Genomic DNA, 20,014 nt, shown 5'->3' on the forward strand with positions numbered 1-20,014 from the left:
ATTAACATTTCCATATGTAATGAATTTCAAAGGATAGGCAGCATATTTAACAATTTGTATAATAAAGGGAATTTTGCATATTGCTAGCAAACATCCATCAGTTGTACTCATAGTCAAGATGTGGGCAAATAGCACAAGTGTAAATATATCTCTTTCAATTGTTTCCTAGCAAACAAGCAAATCGAGTATTGGAACCTTGTGTAAATGACAAGAGTTGCCATGGATTTCTTTAAAAGGAGATTGAAAAATTTATGTCAGCTTCCCCATGAATTCAGAGGTTTTCCTGTAGAGTAACTGACTTTTAAAATAAAACACCAGAAAACCAATTCTCCAAATGTAACTCATGAAAGAGAGTCCATTTTATATCCCAATTTTATTTACCTTTTCTGAATAGTCACAACATTTATCTACTGGGGATAATCTAGTTAGTCTATTTGAAATTCCATTTATTTTTTTCTATTGATATGCATGTGTTACACTTGTATACAATACAGAATTTCCAGTGTTGTTTTAAAGGACTCAGGTAAAAAAAAAAATGAGAAGCATGATCTACAATTTCAAACAAACCTAGGACAAATTCATAATTTCCAAAATAGTATAGTTTTCTATTTTGTTCCAAAGAAATGAATGATGTTACCATTGATGCAAAAATTCCAGCACAACTGTTATTTTTTTCTTTCTGAATTCATACAGTCTTGAACTATTACAGAATCCACTCAGAGCCATCTAGTTTTATGTATAATGAAAATGGAGGGAGGAAGTCATCTCATTTCATGGACTTGTGGGGCAGTATACTTTGGTTCAGTGTCAAAAGTATACTTTACAAATTTAACTTTTAACAAATTTTACACTTGTAATTTGCCCAGAAGACATCCTGGGTAATGTACTGGTCTTTGAAATTTGTTACCAACTAACAGACCAAAACTCTCTAAGGTATGTCAGCTTCCATCATGGAAACCAACAAAGACTTAATTGACCATGTCAATGAGTTCTAAAAATATGAAAGATGGCCACATTTTCTCTAACATAATGGAACTTCTAATAAGACAATTTATGAAAGACCTTCCTATTAGGCTAAGATGAGTAAACCAAGAAGTCTCCCCCATTACATCCCTTCAACTATACACTTACACAATAGGGTTACAGAATGGCTATGTATTTTCAATTCTTCTCTCCCTTCACATAACAAATGAAATAAAATAAATGTAGTATAAAATTATACATTCTGTAATAACTTAGGAAAAAAGTACATACATGTTTAAGGCCTTTAAATATTTGTAAGACTATCCTATAGAACTGAAAAACAAAAATGTTAAAATGACTACAAAAATGTGGACAGAAACTGATCTAAGAAATTGTTTGAATGGGACAACTATAAGCAAATATTTATAAATTTTATACCAAGGAAAATGAACAATTCTATTAACAGACTGAACAAATATATAAGCATCCAAACAGTCACTGGGAGCGAGCAAGGGACAGTCTATTAAAATGGTAGAAAGGACAGTTAAAAAAAAATTACTAGAAGAAATCTTAAGTGAATAACTCTCAAGCTAAGAAATCAGAAACCCACATGCATTCCTGGCGATTTTTTTGAAACCAAAGGCTACCTACATACTTGACTGCTCACTGCTGATTTCTGTAAAGGGAAAAAGTAAATATAAACATGAAAGAAAAAGCCCACTTAAAAAAAAACCCACAAAAACCAAAAGGGAGAGTACTCCAGAAGTACAAACTAGCATATAATGAAAATGGAAATTCAGTTCTAACTACTACCTATGTAACTGACAGAGAGCTGTAGTAGTATGTTAGCCTTGGGGCAACATGTCAGCTTGTCTATACATTCTTATATGATTGATGTATTCAGATAACTATTACTTGCCAACAATAATTATTATCAATGGATATATATTTCCATTCCCTTAACAAAAGCAATGTTAAGATGTTAAAACATGTAGGCTTTCATAGCTCCAAGATTAAGATACAAATAAAATGGTCTCAGTCTACACCATGCCAGAGGAGAAGTTCGCAAAGGAAATGTCAATAAAGCCAGGTGCAGTCCCACCAGCCAATGAACACAGGACTGGACCCAGGAACATATCCATGGCAGGAGGCCAGTGCACTTGGCAGACTTTCAGAAACAAGAAAAGCAGTCACATTTGAAGCCAAGAGCCCAAAAGGTGAGTGTCTCTGACATCACCGGGAAACACCAACTCTTCAGATGGCAACTCCAAATTCTCTTAGCAAGTGCAATTTTACAAGTTGAACGCAGTTCAAATCTGACAAAATCTTCATGACATAGAAGTTCATGTCTGACTTTTTAAAAGTCTTGGTTTCAAGAAGAGGCCAATTATGAGCCATGAAATCCTTTGGAAGTAAGACTCTGCAGTGCCTCTTGTGAGCGGTATAAAAATCTCCCTTCAAGATCACCTCAGGAATTAAGTTTCTGTGCATATGTTCGATGTAACCAGGTGTGAGGATCACTTGGTTTATCCTTTGTTAATGGGTTACCTACAAAGGAAGAAGAAAAGATAATCATTTTATAACAGGCTGTATGATCTTAAAACTCCAAATACAATTTAGTATTAGAAGAATTCAAAATGTTGGTATTTGGTTTTTTTTTTAAGATTTTATTTGTTTATTCATGAGAGACAGAAAGAGAGAGGCAGAGACACAGGCAGAGGGAGAAGCAGGCTCCATGCAGGGAGCCCAATGTGGGACTCGATCCTGGGTCTCCAGGATCACACCCTGGGCTGAAGGCGCTAAACCGCTGAACCACCCGGTCTGCCCAGTGGTATTTGTTTTATCAAATGTTGAATTTTAAAGGACTACCAGATTCCAGTGTTGCCACTTTAGAAAAGACATCAGTGTTCTCTATCCTTTCACGGTATTTTTAGAGCTACTTGCACAACTATCCAACAAATGACTACAACTATGACCAGGAAAATCTTGTGATGCTACCTGTCTCAAATCCAAACGATGGTTCTGGAATCTTTGTCCTTTGTACAGGCATGGAAGACATAATCCAGAGATCATAAAGACATTATGCCAGACTTCAGTAAAGAAAGACCTTTGTTCATGGGAATACAATCAGACCCCATCTTCAAGAAAGTCCTTGGGCATTGGCTCCATAAAACCCATTCTTGAAATAGTTTAAAACTTGAGTGCTTATTTGACTCAATTATATTTTAGAAAAATTATTCATGAGGGAAAAAAAGTGGGGAGAAAAACAATGCACAATATTTTACCAAGGTTTAAATATGTTCAAAAATTCTCAAAAAATTGATTAGTATTAATGCTATTATAAATATTATTAAGGGAGATTATCACTGGCTTTTTACACCTACTCAAGTCCAAAGAATGTGTATGGGAAAAAATAGTTACCCTCTAGAATACCTGATACCTTCTATCTATATATACATACAAGTAGATGATAGATGGCTATAGAGAAAATTTCTGCTGCACCAGTGAATTCCTAGGTATCCTCTAAAGTCAAGGTACTTAGAGTTGCATGACTATTCTTGTCAAGAAGTGGTTACAACAAAAAGTGAATTCTTGAAAGTTACTGTGGACACTTTGGTTTTATTCCATTAAATCATATAATTACTCATCCTTTCATAAAACATATACAGAAAGGCTGTTTTTGTTTTTTTGATCAATTATGAAAAAGAAACATTAAGCAAAATAATCTAGCTCCGGCTCTACTACAGCTAGTCTCAAATTATACTACAAAAGGAAGCTATACATTCAAAGAAAAGTTGTTTCTGCATGGAGGCAACCATCTCATTTCTGTCTCTTTGGTCAGCTGTCCTGTCCAAGGAAGGAGCCTCTGCTTACATATTTATAAAGCTTCTTACTCCCATACACAAATTCCTCCCCTGGGAGGAATGGAACTGAGGATGGAAGGATACAAATACAGCAAGGGCCTGCTCACCCCCAGAGATGCTGGGAGCAGGGGCTCTCTTAGATAGGGTAGCAGTCTCATTTTCAATTTGTCTTCCTCTTAGTGGTCATTTTATAGATGTTCTCTGAATGGCTCCCAGTCTGAGGGTTAGCGCTAAGAACAACGTGGAGAGTAAATATGAATGTTTTGACAGACGTTATATCCCAGGTTGCCCATAGAGATAGCTGATCATTGTGGAAAAAACAAAAATTTTATGATAAACTTTCTTGATGCATACTGACTTAACCTAATCTTTGACTGCCATTGCCTGAGCAAGATCCCCTTGCCTTTTCTGAAGATTCTCCTCTTAGTAGGAAAACTTATAAATATTATAAGGGACTATATTTCCAAAACTATGCTAGGTAAAGAGAGGAACTGAGAAAGCACAAATGGGTTAGCCCCGGCAAGGACTCAGCATAGGCAACTGGAAGGACATGGTGCAGTGATCCCACAAGAGCCAGTGGCCTGTCCTCCTGTGTCATTTGGAGCCCCGATTCTAAGTAATCTCTTTGTGGGTACAGTAGATGCATTCTTCTATCTTTATTCCAAGCTAAATATTTCATCCTGCTAGTTTATATAAAGCTGGGGAGGAATTCTCTCAACTATTCATATATTAAAGCTTTGTTTTTATGAAATTTTTAAAAAGACACATTTACAGTACAACACCAAAGTTTTATATTATAGAACACATTTTTCCTCCATCTCAGTAAACATACATGTATACACATAAACACAATGCCTATCCTAAGCGTATCACAAACCTACATTTTTTATGCTATCACCTAAAATAATTGCCAGAAAATAGAAAGTTAAAAAAGACTAAAAGAATTCTCTAAATAAGCATAGGTCAAAACTTGAGTAAATGACTTCTTATTCCAACTTTATACAATATTCCCAGTTTATTAATCCTAAAAATATCCTAGCACATTTTATGAGATGAAGATAGGCCTTCAGTGGACTATTTTAGATTTCATTTTTGTAAATTACTCCGATCAATTCATTGTGGTTTGGCATGTGGAGTTCTAGATTAAGGTCGGTGTGGCAGTAATAGCAGTCACAGTGGAAAGGGGATAGTCCTGTTATCTTCACAGGGGTTGCTGTGAGGCTCAACTATGATAATGTCTGTGAAAACACTTATATATAATAAAGGTTTTACAAGTTTTTTTCGATGCACAAATCTTTAACAAGAGAACCACTAAAAAGTACGAGAGGGCCACACGAACAGATATTTAGTCAAAGTAGAGAACTACTCTTAAAGAATTCAAACAAAGGCTAAGTAATCATTTGTCCTTTTTTCTTTTTTTTTTTTTTTTTCACTTGTCCTTTTCAATGTGATACGGATATGAGCATGTATGGGCCTGTGTCAGCACCCTCCCTGACAACCTCCACCCTTGTATCAAATGAAATGGCAAAACCAAAGACTTGAAAACATAAGGATGATTCTGAACGTAGGTACATTATCACCAATGTAATTCACCTAATACAGAAGCAGCAGCAATATTGAAGATGAAATTGTCTAAAATGTAACGCAAAAATAACAAACCTGCCTTTTTTTTTTTTTTTTTTAACCTGCCTATTGAGTTCAAGTTACTCAAGTCAAAATTCTGGAATGCTACTCGGAAAAAAAGCACCATTTTCTCCTTTCCTGATATGCAAGGGTTGTTTAAGTGATATGTATACACTCTAACGTTTAAAAATGTTGCTCTCATCTAAACGTGATTTTTAATATACCACATTAAGCACTGCCTTATTTTTAGAACTTAGATATCACTCTCTTTCACTCAAGCCATATCTTTTGGAGGAGGCCAAATAGCAAAAAGTGTTAGCTTGTAAAGACGATTTTCAGCAAGTTTTCAGTAACTAAAAGCAGGAGGTTGCCATAAAGCCATCTTTACAAGATAGGAAAAGCATTTGTTACCACGAATGTACTGTCTTTTGGTTCTGAGGGCAGTAGATATAAAATACTGCATGAGAAAGAGAGAGAAATGGTCCTATGATTATAGTTGTGCCTGGAGCTTCATACGTTTTAATCACCACCTCAGTGAATTCGCCTTTCCAAAGGCAGTGTGTCACACAGCTGTTCCTTTTTATGTAAATCTTATTTGTGTGTGCTGCACACCAGTCAATTCAACAAGTAAAAATACTTGACAACTGAACACATGCAAAAGGTAATCAGAATGATGGCAGCTTTTCTAGTTAGTAGCTCAAAGCTATCTTGGTAATGACCCACAAGGATGGCGCTACCCTGCTAATATTAAACAAAAAGCAAGAATTCTTTCAGAATTATCCCCTTATTTTAGCCCATCCATTTATTTCTCCCAGTCTAACAAATCTATTATAGTATCCTGATTTGATTTCTCAAAAATTTGTGCTAAAATCACAACCCTTAAGTCTGTTCATCAATTTAATTAGAGAAAACCAAACGAGGTAATGGCATACATGACCTTAGTTAAATGTGAAATGAAATCAACTATTTTATACTGGTTTTATTTTATACTTTGAACATTATGAAGTATCCTTGCCTATCTTCTAGTTAAGATAAATTAGAAAGGCTAAAAAGGAAATTCAAGACTCTATCTTGTCCCCAAGTGTAATAGATGATTTTATGAAGTTCTTAAAATAATTACATTCATGGAGTCAGTAATTCCCTTTTCCCCCACTCAAGCCCTGCTGCCTGAGTTATCAGTGGGAGGCAACACATTATGATGAGAGGCATTGACAGTGTGGGTGGGCTCCGCCGGCACGCAGCCTGAGTTCAGATCTCTTCCTTAGCATGTTCTCACACTGTGGGGCTGAGTAAGTTATCTGAACTCCCTAAGCCTAGTCTTCCCCAAGGGTAATACGAGAATGGTGTTATTAGACCCCATGCCTTTGCTATTGTGGCTAAATCAGATAATCCTTCGAAAGTGTCCAGGTAAATGTTTTTTAAATAATAACTGGTGGTAGTAGCAGTAATTCCCAAACACTACACAAAAGGCTATACCTAGGATAAGTATTGGGGTGGGGGGGGGCATTACTGCTTGTTTCTTTATAAGTATTGATTTAATTGTCAGTGTCTTATAGAAACTGATCCTGCAATTATTCATTTCATATTCTTACTAATCATAAACATCCTTTCAATCAAGAGGAAAGCACCTCTTTTTGGGCCTACTTTAGGAGTGAGACTCTTTTCAGATTAAGGGATATAGAGTAGTGGTTAAAAAGAATGTACCTGAAGCCAGTTCTGCTGATAACTCAGTGTGTGACCTTGAGTAAAACAGGATAGTATCAGTACCTATATCATAGGGTTGTATGAGCTGAAGAGCAAATAAGTTAGTAGGTCAAGTGCTTAGAACAGTGCTAGGTATGTAATAAACACTATGTAAATGGCAACTATTATTCATATATAAACATATATGTGTGTATATATATATAAATATGTATATTTATATATATATATATATATATGCCTGGAGAGCTAGAAATGTGTGTACACACACACACACACATTTCTAGCCCTCTGAATACACTGAATTCCTAGGCTTTGCCCCTTAATTTTTCTGATCATATATTACTGGTGTTTATGGATACACAATCCATTCTTTTTCATTCTTATGTTGTCTTTTTAATGGACCAGCTGCATCAGACTTTGCATACAGTACAAATATCTAGGAAATTAGCACTATACTTAAAAAATAAATGTGACATAATTATACCGAAACAAAATGCAGATTTGTAAATGTCCTTATTCATTATTGATGATTCCTCTGATACTCTTTCACTTTAATTGAGTTCTAGCTCATATTCCAGATTTTTTTTAATCCCAGTTTTTCAGTTTGCCAGTCTATATAAATTTGTGAAATCACTGCCAAATTTCCATAGCATCAATGTGAATCTTATCATTTTAGCTTAATTTTAAAAAAAAAAACAACATTTTCTCCAGTGTGGCCATTAAAATCTTGTTATGAGGAACTACTGAGCAATATTTACATTCCTGTAAATATAAAATGAGTCATATATACACAATAATGGAACAGACAATGCTTTATGAACAAATCAATTTCATAAAAACATGTTGAATTTACAGTAAATAGCCATGTTATTAGAGAAAATTTTTGGACTGACGAACAATATTTAAACAGTTGGAAGGCAAGGAAAAAGATGTGGCAATCTTTCCAAAAGGTGGTAGCTTTAAATGCAGCGCATGTCCAGTCTTTATAATGCAGCTGCTTAATGACATCACAACAGGCATCATGTCTAACTAACATTCTGATAAATAAATTTAATTTGATAAAGTAAAAGGAGATCTAGAATACCTTTATCATCCTAAAAGCTGATTTGAATGAACATTGCCTTGCCTGGAATATAACTGTCACTTTACTGCAGATGCATTTTTTTAATGCGGCTCTTACAAGTACATGAATTAAGCTCTTGCCTTAGTTTTTGTGTATCGAAAGTGCCATTAAAACACCGTAACTCCGCAGTAGCAGGTTTTCTCATTTACACCAGGAGAAAAGCTGTCACTGAGCTGGTCATAACTATGTGAATGCACTTGTCCTATCTTAAAGCAACTTATATAATGATGTATTACAAAATGAAAGACACCTGTCGGTCTAGAATAATCATTCAAGTCTAGTTGACCAGATAGCTTTTAGGTATAGATGAAGCACTGTAAGGCAGTGACATGAATCATCTTCATAAATCCACTTACCTACATAAAAAAAAAAGTAAGGCTGTATTTTACTTTCTTGGTGATGGAGGTGATTCTATAGCCATGAAAACTGTCAGGTTTTCATGCCACAGTTTACTTTTCTTCTTGGGAATGTCTGGTGCTGGCTTGGCCTGAACATTTATTTTAACACTTGAGGCACCAAAAGCCATCTGTGTAATACTACTGCTAGGGTCAGCATTTCTACTAAATGACCTTGTTATCTGTCCTATAAATACTCTAAAAATCTAACAGCCTTGGGTGATTGGAAGGATAGTCATTTCAAACAACAGAGAACATTGCCGTACCTAACTGGTTGTATTTAGGTATAACACAGTGTGGATACCAGTGTGGAAGCAGAAAATATCATGCAATCTATACTTCCAGAGAGAACCAAAACAGCAAACATGACTGACGAATGGTAGCCTTATTCTGATAAGAGTTTTATACTGATGTTACTATCTGCTAGTCTTAGCACATTGGACACGTGACTTAAAAATCTCTGAATCTCCAGTGAGTCGGCCGAGTGAGTCTGTTGGACTCTGTGCTTCTAATTCCCTTCTATCCCCAAACTGCTCTGACTCTTCTTAAGAAGCACTAACTCCAAATGGGATAAAACTTTACTCTGATTACCTAAATTCACTGGTGGTATAACCACTGTGTAGACTTCCTTTTTCTAAGAAGCCTACTCATTATATTAGAATGCAAAACTAGTAAGCTTTTACCACAAATACAACATCTGTCAAAGGCTTTCAGCTTCCTATGTTGTGTAAATGAAGATCTTGACTGGAAATGAATCTTTTGAACAGATGGACCTGCACTATTTCTTGGAACTCTGAAAGCTCTACAGTGCTCCTGCCATGACTCTTCTATGTGACTCATGAAAGCAGATGACTGTTTGCCTTGCCATTTATGCACATTCATCTACTCAGAACTGATTCTGTCCAGATAACATTCACTGATAAACACAATAAAACATTCCCTGATTTCTCTTTGGGTAGTTGATAAATTCTTTTGGGACACTAAGGAAGTCTACGACTTTCCTTCTCCTGGCCCCTGTTCACAACCTGTGTTTATTCCCGGTGGAAAATGACCCTCCAAATTAAGGTAATTATAAAAGACAACAGTATAATGGGATTTAGTTATGTTTTGCTTGAAGAGATTGAAAATCCCTTAAAATGGGAAAACAATTATTTTGAATACTTGGAGGAAATCTGAGTAGACTTAAAAAAAATAGTATTTCATATACCAGCATAGTTCATACATTTTTAGAGACGGTTGAGATTTTGAACTCAATTGGAAGGTACTTTACCTGCCAAATTTGATGCTAGGTTCATTTCTTTAGACTCACCTCTAATTTATAAAGGAGTAATTTGAATTGATGATAGTTTTTATCCACTTTCAACATAAAGACTTACTTTAGAAGTTTAAATCTCTTCAAGTATCGCACTTCTCAAGAACTTCAGCCTCACACATATGAGGGCATGCAGAGGTAAACAGTACAATCAGTACTCCAAAGGTGAATTAAAGAGAAGTAGAGTTGGGAAGAAGGGCTGAAATGCGGAAAAAATCTCCATAGTAGTCTAGAGATTGCTAAGAGCAACATTTTCTCTGTACTTCCTGGATGGTTTGAGTTACAAATGCAAATGACTGTTAGTCATGACCTTTCCTTGCGACACCTGTCTGAATAAAGAATATGTGGCTGTCACTTGGAGAAGAACTTGGTGTAACTTGTACTAAGCTAGTTCCATGCCTGAAGTAGCACATGTGCTCCCCCCACCATCTCTGTCCTTTTCCATAATATTACATTTAGAGCTGATCCTTCTGTATATGGTAAATCTTTGAAAAAAAAATCTGCCTTCTGTGAATTGCAAAACTAGAATATATTTTCTGAAAAACAGTCTAATACAGTCCGTTATGTTTAATATACTGGTGCTTTTGCTTCTTCCCTTCTATTTCTCAGTTATATTTCTCCCTGAATTGTTTCTGATCTTGGCTTTGGGATATTTTTTTTAGAATAATAGTCACACTTCTGTAATTTCAAATTCCCAAAGTTGATCAAAATATGAATCTCTAGCTATTTCTATTTACTTAGATGCTAGTTTGATGTAGCTGATTCAATTATATGGCAATTAAATATATAAAGATTGGACCAGTAGGTAAGAAAACAATCTTCACTGGTTTATGAAGATTCAGTGAAAGCCTGATGGCTCAGTACTTTTCATGCTGACAGTGGTCCATTAATACACCCAAAGTTTTGTATTATCCATTTCCTATTCTTGGCAAAACAATGTCCACTGAGGGGCCATCATGGGTGACAATATTAGGTCCACCTCTTTGTGGCAAATTTGTTTATTTGTGGACCTCATTAGTTCAAAGAGTGATGCCCCTCCCCCATTATTTCTATAAAAGATAGTTCAATGCCTTTCCTTACTGACAATTGAGACAGACCTTTGCCTTCTGAATCCTAAAGCTGTCCAAAGTTCATCTTTCCTCCTGAAGTCAGGAGTACCTAGAATGCCAATAGTAACTATAAGAAAGAGTAGGTAACAGTTAATCCTGTAACACAATGTACACTCCTGCTCTGTGAGATATAAACCAAGATGAGAGCTCATTTCGGGAGATGTTTTGAATCTTTATTCCTCAACAAAACTTCTGCCCCTTCCTTAGAAGGGACCAACACTAGAATTCGACCAATACTAGAATTCGCCACACTCATGCTCCAATTGAGAGCCAGAATTTTTGTGAGTGTGGGAAAATAAAAAAAAAAATTGTCATCAGGCACAGCAGAAACATTCTCTTTCTACTTCTCCATTCGAACCTGAAGAGTTTTACACGTTTGCCTAAGGAATAAACACATGTCAGGTACTCGACTATTGAACAGATGATTACAAGAAGCAAACCTGGGCAAAAGGGAACATGTAAACCAACATAAAGGAACACAGAAACAATAACTTCCTTTTTGTCCATAAAAGTTCACAATGGAGATAGGTCTGCATCCCTCCTAAAGGATTATAAGCTCTTAGAACTTTTTTTATTATTATTTCAGGAAAACATTCATAAATGGGACCTAAAATAAAAAGCTTTTATAAGAAATTGATACAAAAATCATAAGAATTTCTTGTCAATATTTGAGAATCATTTTGCACAAACTTAGTAAATACAAAAGTTCATTAAAATCAAGGGAGAAAGTATATAGAAATCCCATACATGGATACTCTTTTGACATAAAAGAGTAAAAGAATTCTACAAATAGTATTATGTATTATGATTCAATTACAATTCAAAAACTTATTTAATATTTTCTACCTTAACCATTCATAGGCTTTCCTGAATATACATGTCTACAGTAATTTGTGATTTTGTTACAGCATGCACCTGAATCATACACAATTTAATGATGATAAGTGGGGCCAAGTCATTTAACCCATGTATCGGTCATAGGCATTCACAAGTCAGCTATGTTATTCTCTGCTCATCAACTATGTAATCTTCATTAACAGTCTGAATGGGATCCACGACATTTATAGATAGACTTTCAAAGCTTTTCTTTATAATCTCTTTCCCAAAGTACTCCAGAGATATAAAACCTGTAGTATTTGAATTTCAAATATTTGAATAATTTAATATTTGACACTATAACATGAATAACAATAAATAATAAGATCATATGAAGGAGATGGCTAGTAATTTAGAATCAGACAATAGAAGTTTTGATAATACAAATCAAAGGTAAAACATTTCCTACATAAATTTGAGAGCTGAGGATAGTTAAACCAATAGCAGAGGAAAAATTAATCATGTTATGATATGAAAAACTATCTCCCAATTTTGATGTAGAAAAATATATCTCATAATTTTTTTTAAAAAATTGCCCTTTGAGTAATAAGTACAAACCCCTTGTCCCCATTATGACTAGATCTTTCCCTACCTAACCAGAAAATGTAAGATTAAAATGACGGTCTGAGCAAAACATAAAGACTTCTAACTCTGGGAAATGAACTAGGGGTGGTGGAGGGGGAGGAGGGCGGGGGGTGGGGGTGAATGGGTGACGGGCACTGAGGGGGACACTTGACGGGATGAGCACTGGGTGTTATTCTGTATGTTGGTAAATTGAACACCAATAAAAATTAATTTATATATAAAAAAAATAAAATGATGGTCTGAGAAAGAATGAAACTTTTGAATTCTGGTCACCATGATCACTTGATTTTATCCAGCTAAGTCACAGCTGGTGCAATCATACAAAGTAGGTTAGTGTCATGACTAGGCAAAGACATGTGACAAAGGATGAAGCTGGAGAAAATTTAGAGGAGATTCATATCAACCCACCTACCTTCCCAACCCCTTCAGAGACAGACTCTAGTCATATCTATTTAACACTCATAGGCCTTGATATGCCCATTCAGATCTCCTTACCTCTGTATACATTTTACCTTTGCCTGAAAACTCTTCTTTCAAACCTCAGAACAAATGTTACCACTTCATAATTCATAAGCCTTTGTGATTCATCCAGTCAGCACTCTGTCCATATGTCTAAGATCTATCTTGTCATATTATGATTATTTTATTAATCTCTTTGTTTCTTGCACTAAACTATGATGTATTGGGAAAAAAAAAAGACAATAGCATACATTTTCTCTCCTCAGTGTTAAGCAGCATTCCAGGCACAACAGATGATACCTAATAGGTATTAAATCGCAAAACTGAAATGATAGGTAGGTGGGTGGATGGATAAATGGACAAATGAAGGACTGAATAGAAGAGGAAAGTGATACACAACTTCACAAGAAGGAAACCCGGAGCTACTATTTGGATTCTCTGAATTGCTAGGGGAACAATTAAGTGACCCTAAAGGTCAGTTCCTCCATTTTAATTTTTTTAGGATTATTCCCATGATTCTGTGGCTTCAGAATTTGAAATTATAGATACATATGGGTCCTGACATCAGTTTCACATTCACACCTCGGATATTTAAATTTATTCTCATTTGGAAAAGGTCTGATTTTTAAAACAAAATTAATTCATGAAAATAATATTGCAAAAAGATAATAGCAATGTGTGATGCTTTAATTGGTATTAGGCTAACCACTTGGGATGTAGAAAATGTCCAAATAGATACATCAAGGTTGATTCTGGCATACTCATTACAGTTAACATTTCAGTTAGAAATTATCCTAATTTTTTTTTTAAAAATGCACTTCTCTCTTGAGTAATTTCCATACTGCTGCTTAACACTGTCAGGAAAATTTTTTTCATGAAATATTCCGTAGTGACAGTTATCCTACACCTAAGGATTACATGCTCACTTGACATCAGGTATGGTGGTATAAATGAAACACCAGCAAATTTCTTAGAACAAAGTAAATAAATACTACAATGATTGATTCACCCCCAAAATAATATGTGTATATCATCTCTCTCTCTTATATATTGATTATATACTCTGTGTCTAGTTCCCTCCCACCATTTTTTTTCAAATATAGAGGCTAGTATTTTAAAAGGCAGAGAGAAGTTAACTTTGCTTAGCGAAATGCAGCCAACTCCATTTTCTGGTCGAGACTAGAATGCCAAAGACAGTTGATCCTTCTCCTCGGGGAAACCTGGAACCCTCCTCACCTCTCAGATCATAATTGCTGGCATTAATAGACAACTGAGTGCACGTTTCTCTTCTCTTGTAACCCTCAAAATTATTCTTTGAGACTATCCCCATTTACTACTTAACAGTTAATAGGCTTTGTTATTAATTACCATTATCTTGAATTTACAGATGAAGCTGAAGTTGAGAGAAATTAAGTAAAACTTCTAGATGATGCATCTAAGCAATAAGCGATAGTCTGGGGACTGAGATCCTCATTCTGGGGCTTCAAACCTAGTGAGATAGGTCCTGCAGGTCTGATTCTTGCATTCATTCACTTAACTAATATTGACTGAGCACATACTAAGTAACAGGCACTATCCTAGGTGTGAAAAAAAATCACTGCCTCTATGAACTAACAGTCTAGAGAGGCTGACAAACAACAGACATAATAATTATAGTTTCAAATATGTCAGGCCATGCCAGGAGAAAAGTAGAGTCAGGGGGAAGAGTGGGGTTTGGTGGTAGTTAACATAGACAGGGAAGATCTGCTGAGGAATGAGACTTCAGTAAAAGCCTATAGCAGCGAGAGTCCATCAAGGTAATGGTTGGGGGAGGAGTATTTTAGACAGTGCCAATGACCTGAGGCAAGAAAGGAGGGTAATGTGGTGGCAGTGGGGAGCACACAAGGAGAGAGTAGTAGGAGATGAGGTTGCAGAGGTAATTTGTTCATCAATTTCTTTGTTCAACAAATGTTGCTGCTTCCATGTTACCTACTGAGGATGGGGCAAAGCAGATATGGTCCTTGTTCTCATGTGGGCATACAAATAGGAACTAGAAACACACATGGTGCACACCTTCCTCCTTCCAAAAGGCTTATTCCTGGAAGTCAGAACTGGATAGAGCCTAAATGAATGTAAGGGACCTCAATGACTTTTTTTTTTTTTTTAAGCTCTGGAAGCCACTGTTCTTTCTTTTCAGGCAGTGAGATTTGCAAAGTTTTACAGAAGGAGAGCATAGGGAGCCAGTCTGTGTGTGTACAGGAAGCAAAGGGTTTTTTTCAGGCAAATGTTTTCAGATGGCTGTTGGTAAAAAAAATTCCTCAATGCATGACTTAAATTCACCTATAACCTAACTAGGTTGAGACATCCCCTAGTAAAGAAAAACAATATCATAAAAGAAGGTCACTCTTCACTGTAACATTTAGCTTTTCTGTTGAAGGGATGTCTCCTCCCCAAACGATTCAGCTGTTCTTGGGATAATAAAGTTCAGGAAAAATGTGAGGTCAGTCATGAGAAAAATACCATATCTTTGCTTTTAGAGGGTTCTGAAGAGAAGAGATGGAGAATAATCTAAACTAATAACTGAAGCAGAAGGAAAAGAGCATTTTAGGCACCAATCCATCAAAATCAAACTGGTTTGAAATGTGTAGCAGAGAGGAAGCCACAACTTATTTGGTCCATTGAAGCTTTTGCTACTCAAATATTTATAAGTTGGAGAGTAGACTTCCAGGGTTTAGTTCCCACACTATTGCTTATTAGCTATGTAATTTCGGGAAAATTATGGGTCAACACTGCTTGACCATAATGTCAACTTAGTTGTTTTTACTAATTCTAGTAAAAATGGAAGTAGCACGCAAGCACAAATGTAAGCATAAAGTCACTTACCATGTGGTTTCTTCATGAGGAATTAAACCTTCTATCATGAGGAACTATTCCTCCTTAGCAATAATTTTTGCCACATTCTTCTTTACTATTAATATTATATCAGCTTTCTTTAGGTTAGTTTTGCATAAATGTTTTCTATTTATTTTCATATTTTCAGTTTTTCTTTAAATGTACCCCTGCTAAACAGTATATATTTATGTTTTGATCCAGATTAGCAATCCTTGTACTTATTTGCCTTTTCAGTGGATCACATAAGCCATTTACATTTGGTATAGTCACTGATACAGTTGTGTTAAAATCTACCAAGTACTTTTTATTTATTCTTCTTGTTCTTGATTTCTTTTTCCTCTCCTATTTTGCCTTCTTTTGTACTCCCTCTAACATTGACAATTACCTTCATAGGTGGAATAACTCATAAACCTGGACAAATGTCTCTTGGTCTACTTCCTACCCAAGTCCCAGGCCAGAAACTCTTCTCTTGTTGGCGCCCAATGCCTCCAAGTATACCATCTTCTATTTTGGTCAGCTCTTCAGTGTCTTTTTGGGGAAGGGGAAGATGGATTAGTTTGACGATATTACCAAACATCCATAACTAGATGTGAAAACCAAGTTTCATGAGTTCAATTTTATGGATGAACTTGGTATCAATTAGTCATCCTCTAAATTAGGTAACATTTGAAATTTATCTGTGGTATCCTATCTGCATAGTACCTCTGCATAACAATCATATTTAGGTTGAGTCTTATTTCCAAACTTACTTGCCTCTAATGCTCAAAGTGTAAGTTCATTGTTACTTATACTTAGGGTTACTGTATTTTTCGGTTTGAGTCCTGGTCCTGATTCACACTTGACTTCCTGTTGGGTTTATCTTGGAAATACGTCCTATGAACAAAAAATTGTATCTTCATCCATATAGGGTAATTATCCCTACTGTAGAAATTTGATTTTTGGTAGACAACTCCTGAATGTTGAAATCTTAATGCTATGAATGATTCTCTAACACAAGAACTTCAGCCACTGCGATTGGCACAAAATGAAACCTATCTTGAAGCACAAAACATTTCTGAAATCCATTAAATCACATCAAGTTGCTAATAAATTTTTAAGGCTGGCATTGAGAAAGGGTTCCTAGATATAGCTCTGTACTAACTTCTTCAACTTTTCCATCATAAAAATGAGACATTGAGGTTGTAATGTTAAAGACTGACTATAATATTATCAGTTCCTATTGTAATCCAAGGTCATGAACTCAGAATCAAATTAAAGTCATGGCACACACTATTACCTTTGAGATAGAAGATTCATTATAACCAAGAGGTCAAAATAGACTTCTTACAAAATCTAGATCTATTTTAAAATACTAATACTCTCTTAAGTATAGGGTTCATTTGCTGTATATTTTTTGTTATTTCTATTACATAATGAAGAATTATAATGGCATTTTCCTAATTTTGCCTAAAATTGAAAAATGATTGTTGTGAATTTCAATTTCCCCTATTTTTTCTCTTTACCATGAATAATTAAAAGTTGGCTAAGAGGTAGTGTGCCCTACATATATTTAATGTTCACCTACTGATGATGATGAAGAAAATGACGAATTAAAGATTTTCAGAGAAATCAGACAGGCAGTAACTAATAAGTAACGGTTAAAAGCATGGGTTAAGACTATCATCGAGCCATGGGCTTCTTCTGACTTGGGTACTAAGTGTGTGGCCCGGTTATTTCACTACAAAAAACCTGTTTCCTTTCCTATACATGGAGATGGTCCCTATCTCATCACACTACTCTGAAGGTTAAATGAAATAATGCCTGTAATGAGAATACAATAAATACTAACTCTTAAACACCTACAACAGTACATTAAAATAAATATTTTCAAAGGCAGAAGTTTATATACTAAGAATATTTTTACTATTCCATTGTTATTATAAAATATTAACTCTAATTATATGAGGCATTAAGTATGGGTCATTTGTGGCTTTCTGATACTAAGGTTGTCCCTTCCAAAGCTATACATTTCTTGTGCAAAGTCTGTTTTATTTTCAAAGGTCATACTAGAGTCAGGATAAGTTATAAAGAAGGCAGGGCATATTATGCACATAAGGTCTAACACAATTTTTGTCTTTCCTAAGAGCAAAAACTTATATATATATATAACACATTTTGTTTGAAATGTACTGAGGTTAAAAAAAATCACTTAGGTTTTATTTGTTATTCCATAAATAGGAATTATTAGCCTCTGCTAATTGCTGAATATCTATAAACACTTTCAGCATCAGTTTCTACTTGGTGTTTTTGTGATTTAGTAAGAACATTAATGCTGTATTAGTAATGGCAAAATGGGCAAGAGTAGCTCAGCATTCAATAAAACAGTCCTTTACTGCTTGTACCAACTACTCCAAGTTAACCTCATCTTAAATTGCCATAGGCAAACAAGTACAAAAAACTTAAAATGAAAAAAAAAAAAAAAACCCACAAACCTAGCATATAAACCCTGGCACAACACTTCCCTCTCTCAAGTGAATAAAACCTTTTAACCATTAAAGGAAACTTTTTTTGGAGATTATCTTTGAATCGTGCCAGTGGATGTAGACTACCAGTTGAGTAAATAACAATAATTGCAATGTTCAGGGGAAAAAAATTGCCTACTCACTTCAAAGCTCTGATAAGTCCTCAAAAGTCCTATTTTCTGGGTGCTGTAAAGGAGAAACCGTTTCTGCAGGAGCAGAAATGGAGGTGATAAAGGAAGTCTTGAGCTATCTTTACATTAGTACTTATTTAATAAGACTGACCACTTGGAATAATAATGTTCCTGTTTGAGTTCTGAAAAAGCTGGACCATTTTATGAGCCTATTGACAACTTTCTTGATTAATGTACTTTACTTACCAAGTACATACAGCCCTTACCCATGAATAGGAAATATTTTATATTTCCATACAAATATTAACTCATTTAATCAATAGAGGGACCTATGTGGAGGACATGCTATTATCTCAGTCCCACAGATGTGCAAACTGAGGAGTATAGATCTAACTTGCCCGAGGCCAGCAGCTAATCAGTGGCAGAGCTGCGATGTGAACCCAAGTAATCTGACTCTAGAGATTGGTTTCTTAATCCTTACACCATCCTTGAAGATATTCTTAAGAGAACACAGCAGCCATTTCTCATTGAGGCAAATAGGACCCATTGTAAGAATAGACCAAAAGCTCCTGGCAGTGCATCCATTGTGAGTGATTAAGGCAAAGTTAATACAACTGCTGGAAACATTCTGGAGTCTTAGAGCAATTTTTTTTTCATGTAAAAGTCTTCATAAACACAGATTATTACTGCCTTCCCAAGGAACAACACTTTCTTGCATATTTATTAGACTACATCACCAGGCATACCAGCTCTAGACTATGTTTCCAATGACTAGTTTCTTAGCTTTTTATTTGTGGTAGGACTAATGAATGAGGTTATTTTCTTCGGTGTAATAATGGTTTCTGTTGTTGTTGTTCTTAGAAAAGCAATGTGTATGTTAGGCATGGATGATTTAGAATGATAACTTTTCAAATTACTTGTCTTGAATATATTCCCAAAAGACTGCCCTTTCTTTCCTAACTGATCTTCAGTTATTTCATAATAATAACTTCAGTATATTTCATAATAAGAGGTATGTAACCTGAGGAGGTAGGTCAGAAAAAATACATTGAATTTCCACTGTAGATGGGACAAGACAATATGCATAAGAAGTGGCATCTTCATTCAGCACAAAGATTGTGACTATATCTGTCTTTGGATATCTAATTTCTAATATAATGACTGGCATTGAAGAGATGTTCGATAAAGCTTAGCAAATTCAGATTCAGGTATGATTTTGTTCTATCTCCATTGATAGGTACAACACACAGAGTTCAATAAAACCTCCAAATTTATACACAGAGTTCCAAACTTGCAGGCATTTAAAAAAAATCCCCTAGCCATATAAAAAGATTCTGCTTCTTTTTTTAGAAAATCTTAATTTTTATTGATATAATTGACATAACACATTAGTTCCAGGTGCACAACGTGATTTAATATTTGTGTACACTGCAAAATAATTACAAGGATCACCATGTAATTCAAAATGTTTTTGGATGGGATGATAACTTTTAAGATT

General features: G+C 35.2%; 1 protein-coding gene across 3 annotated transcripts in view; it reads right to left on the reverse strand.

The window, feature by feature from the left end:
• Positions 1 to 376: 376 nt before the first annotated feature.
• TAFA2 (TAFA chemokine like family member 2) overlaps positions 377 to 20,014 on the reverse strand; it is a 435,070-nt gene continuing 415,432 nt past the window's right edge. For all 3 annotated transcript variants that reach the window (XM_055328755.1, XM_055328756.1, XM_055328757.1), the window contains exon 5: positions 377 to 2,511. In XM_055328755.1, the coding sequence (XP_055184730.1) occupies positions 2,500 to 2,511 (12 nt within the window). In that variant the 3' untranslated portion in view covers positions 377 to 2,499. The remainder of the gene's footprint in view (positions 2,512 to 20,014) is intronic.

The sequence above is a fragment of the Nyctereutes procyonoides genome, unplaced genomic scaffold (genome assembly GCF_905146905.1).
Source record: "Nyctereutes procyonoides isolate TBG_1078 unplaced genomic scaffold, NYPRO_anot_genome, whole genome shotgun sequence".
Classification (NCBI taxonomy): domain Eukaryota; kingdom Metazoa; phylum Chordata; class Mammalia; order Carnivora; family Canidae; genus Nyctereutes; species Nyctereutes procyonoides.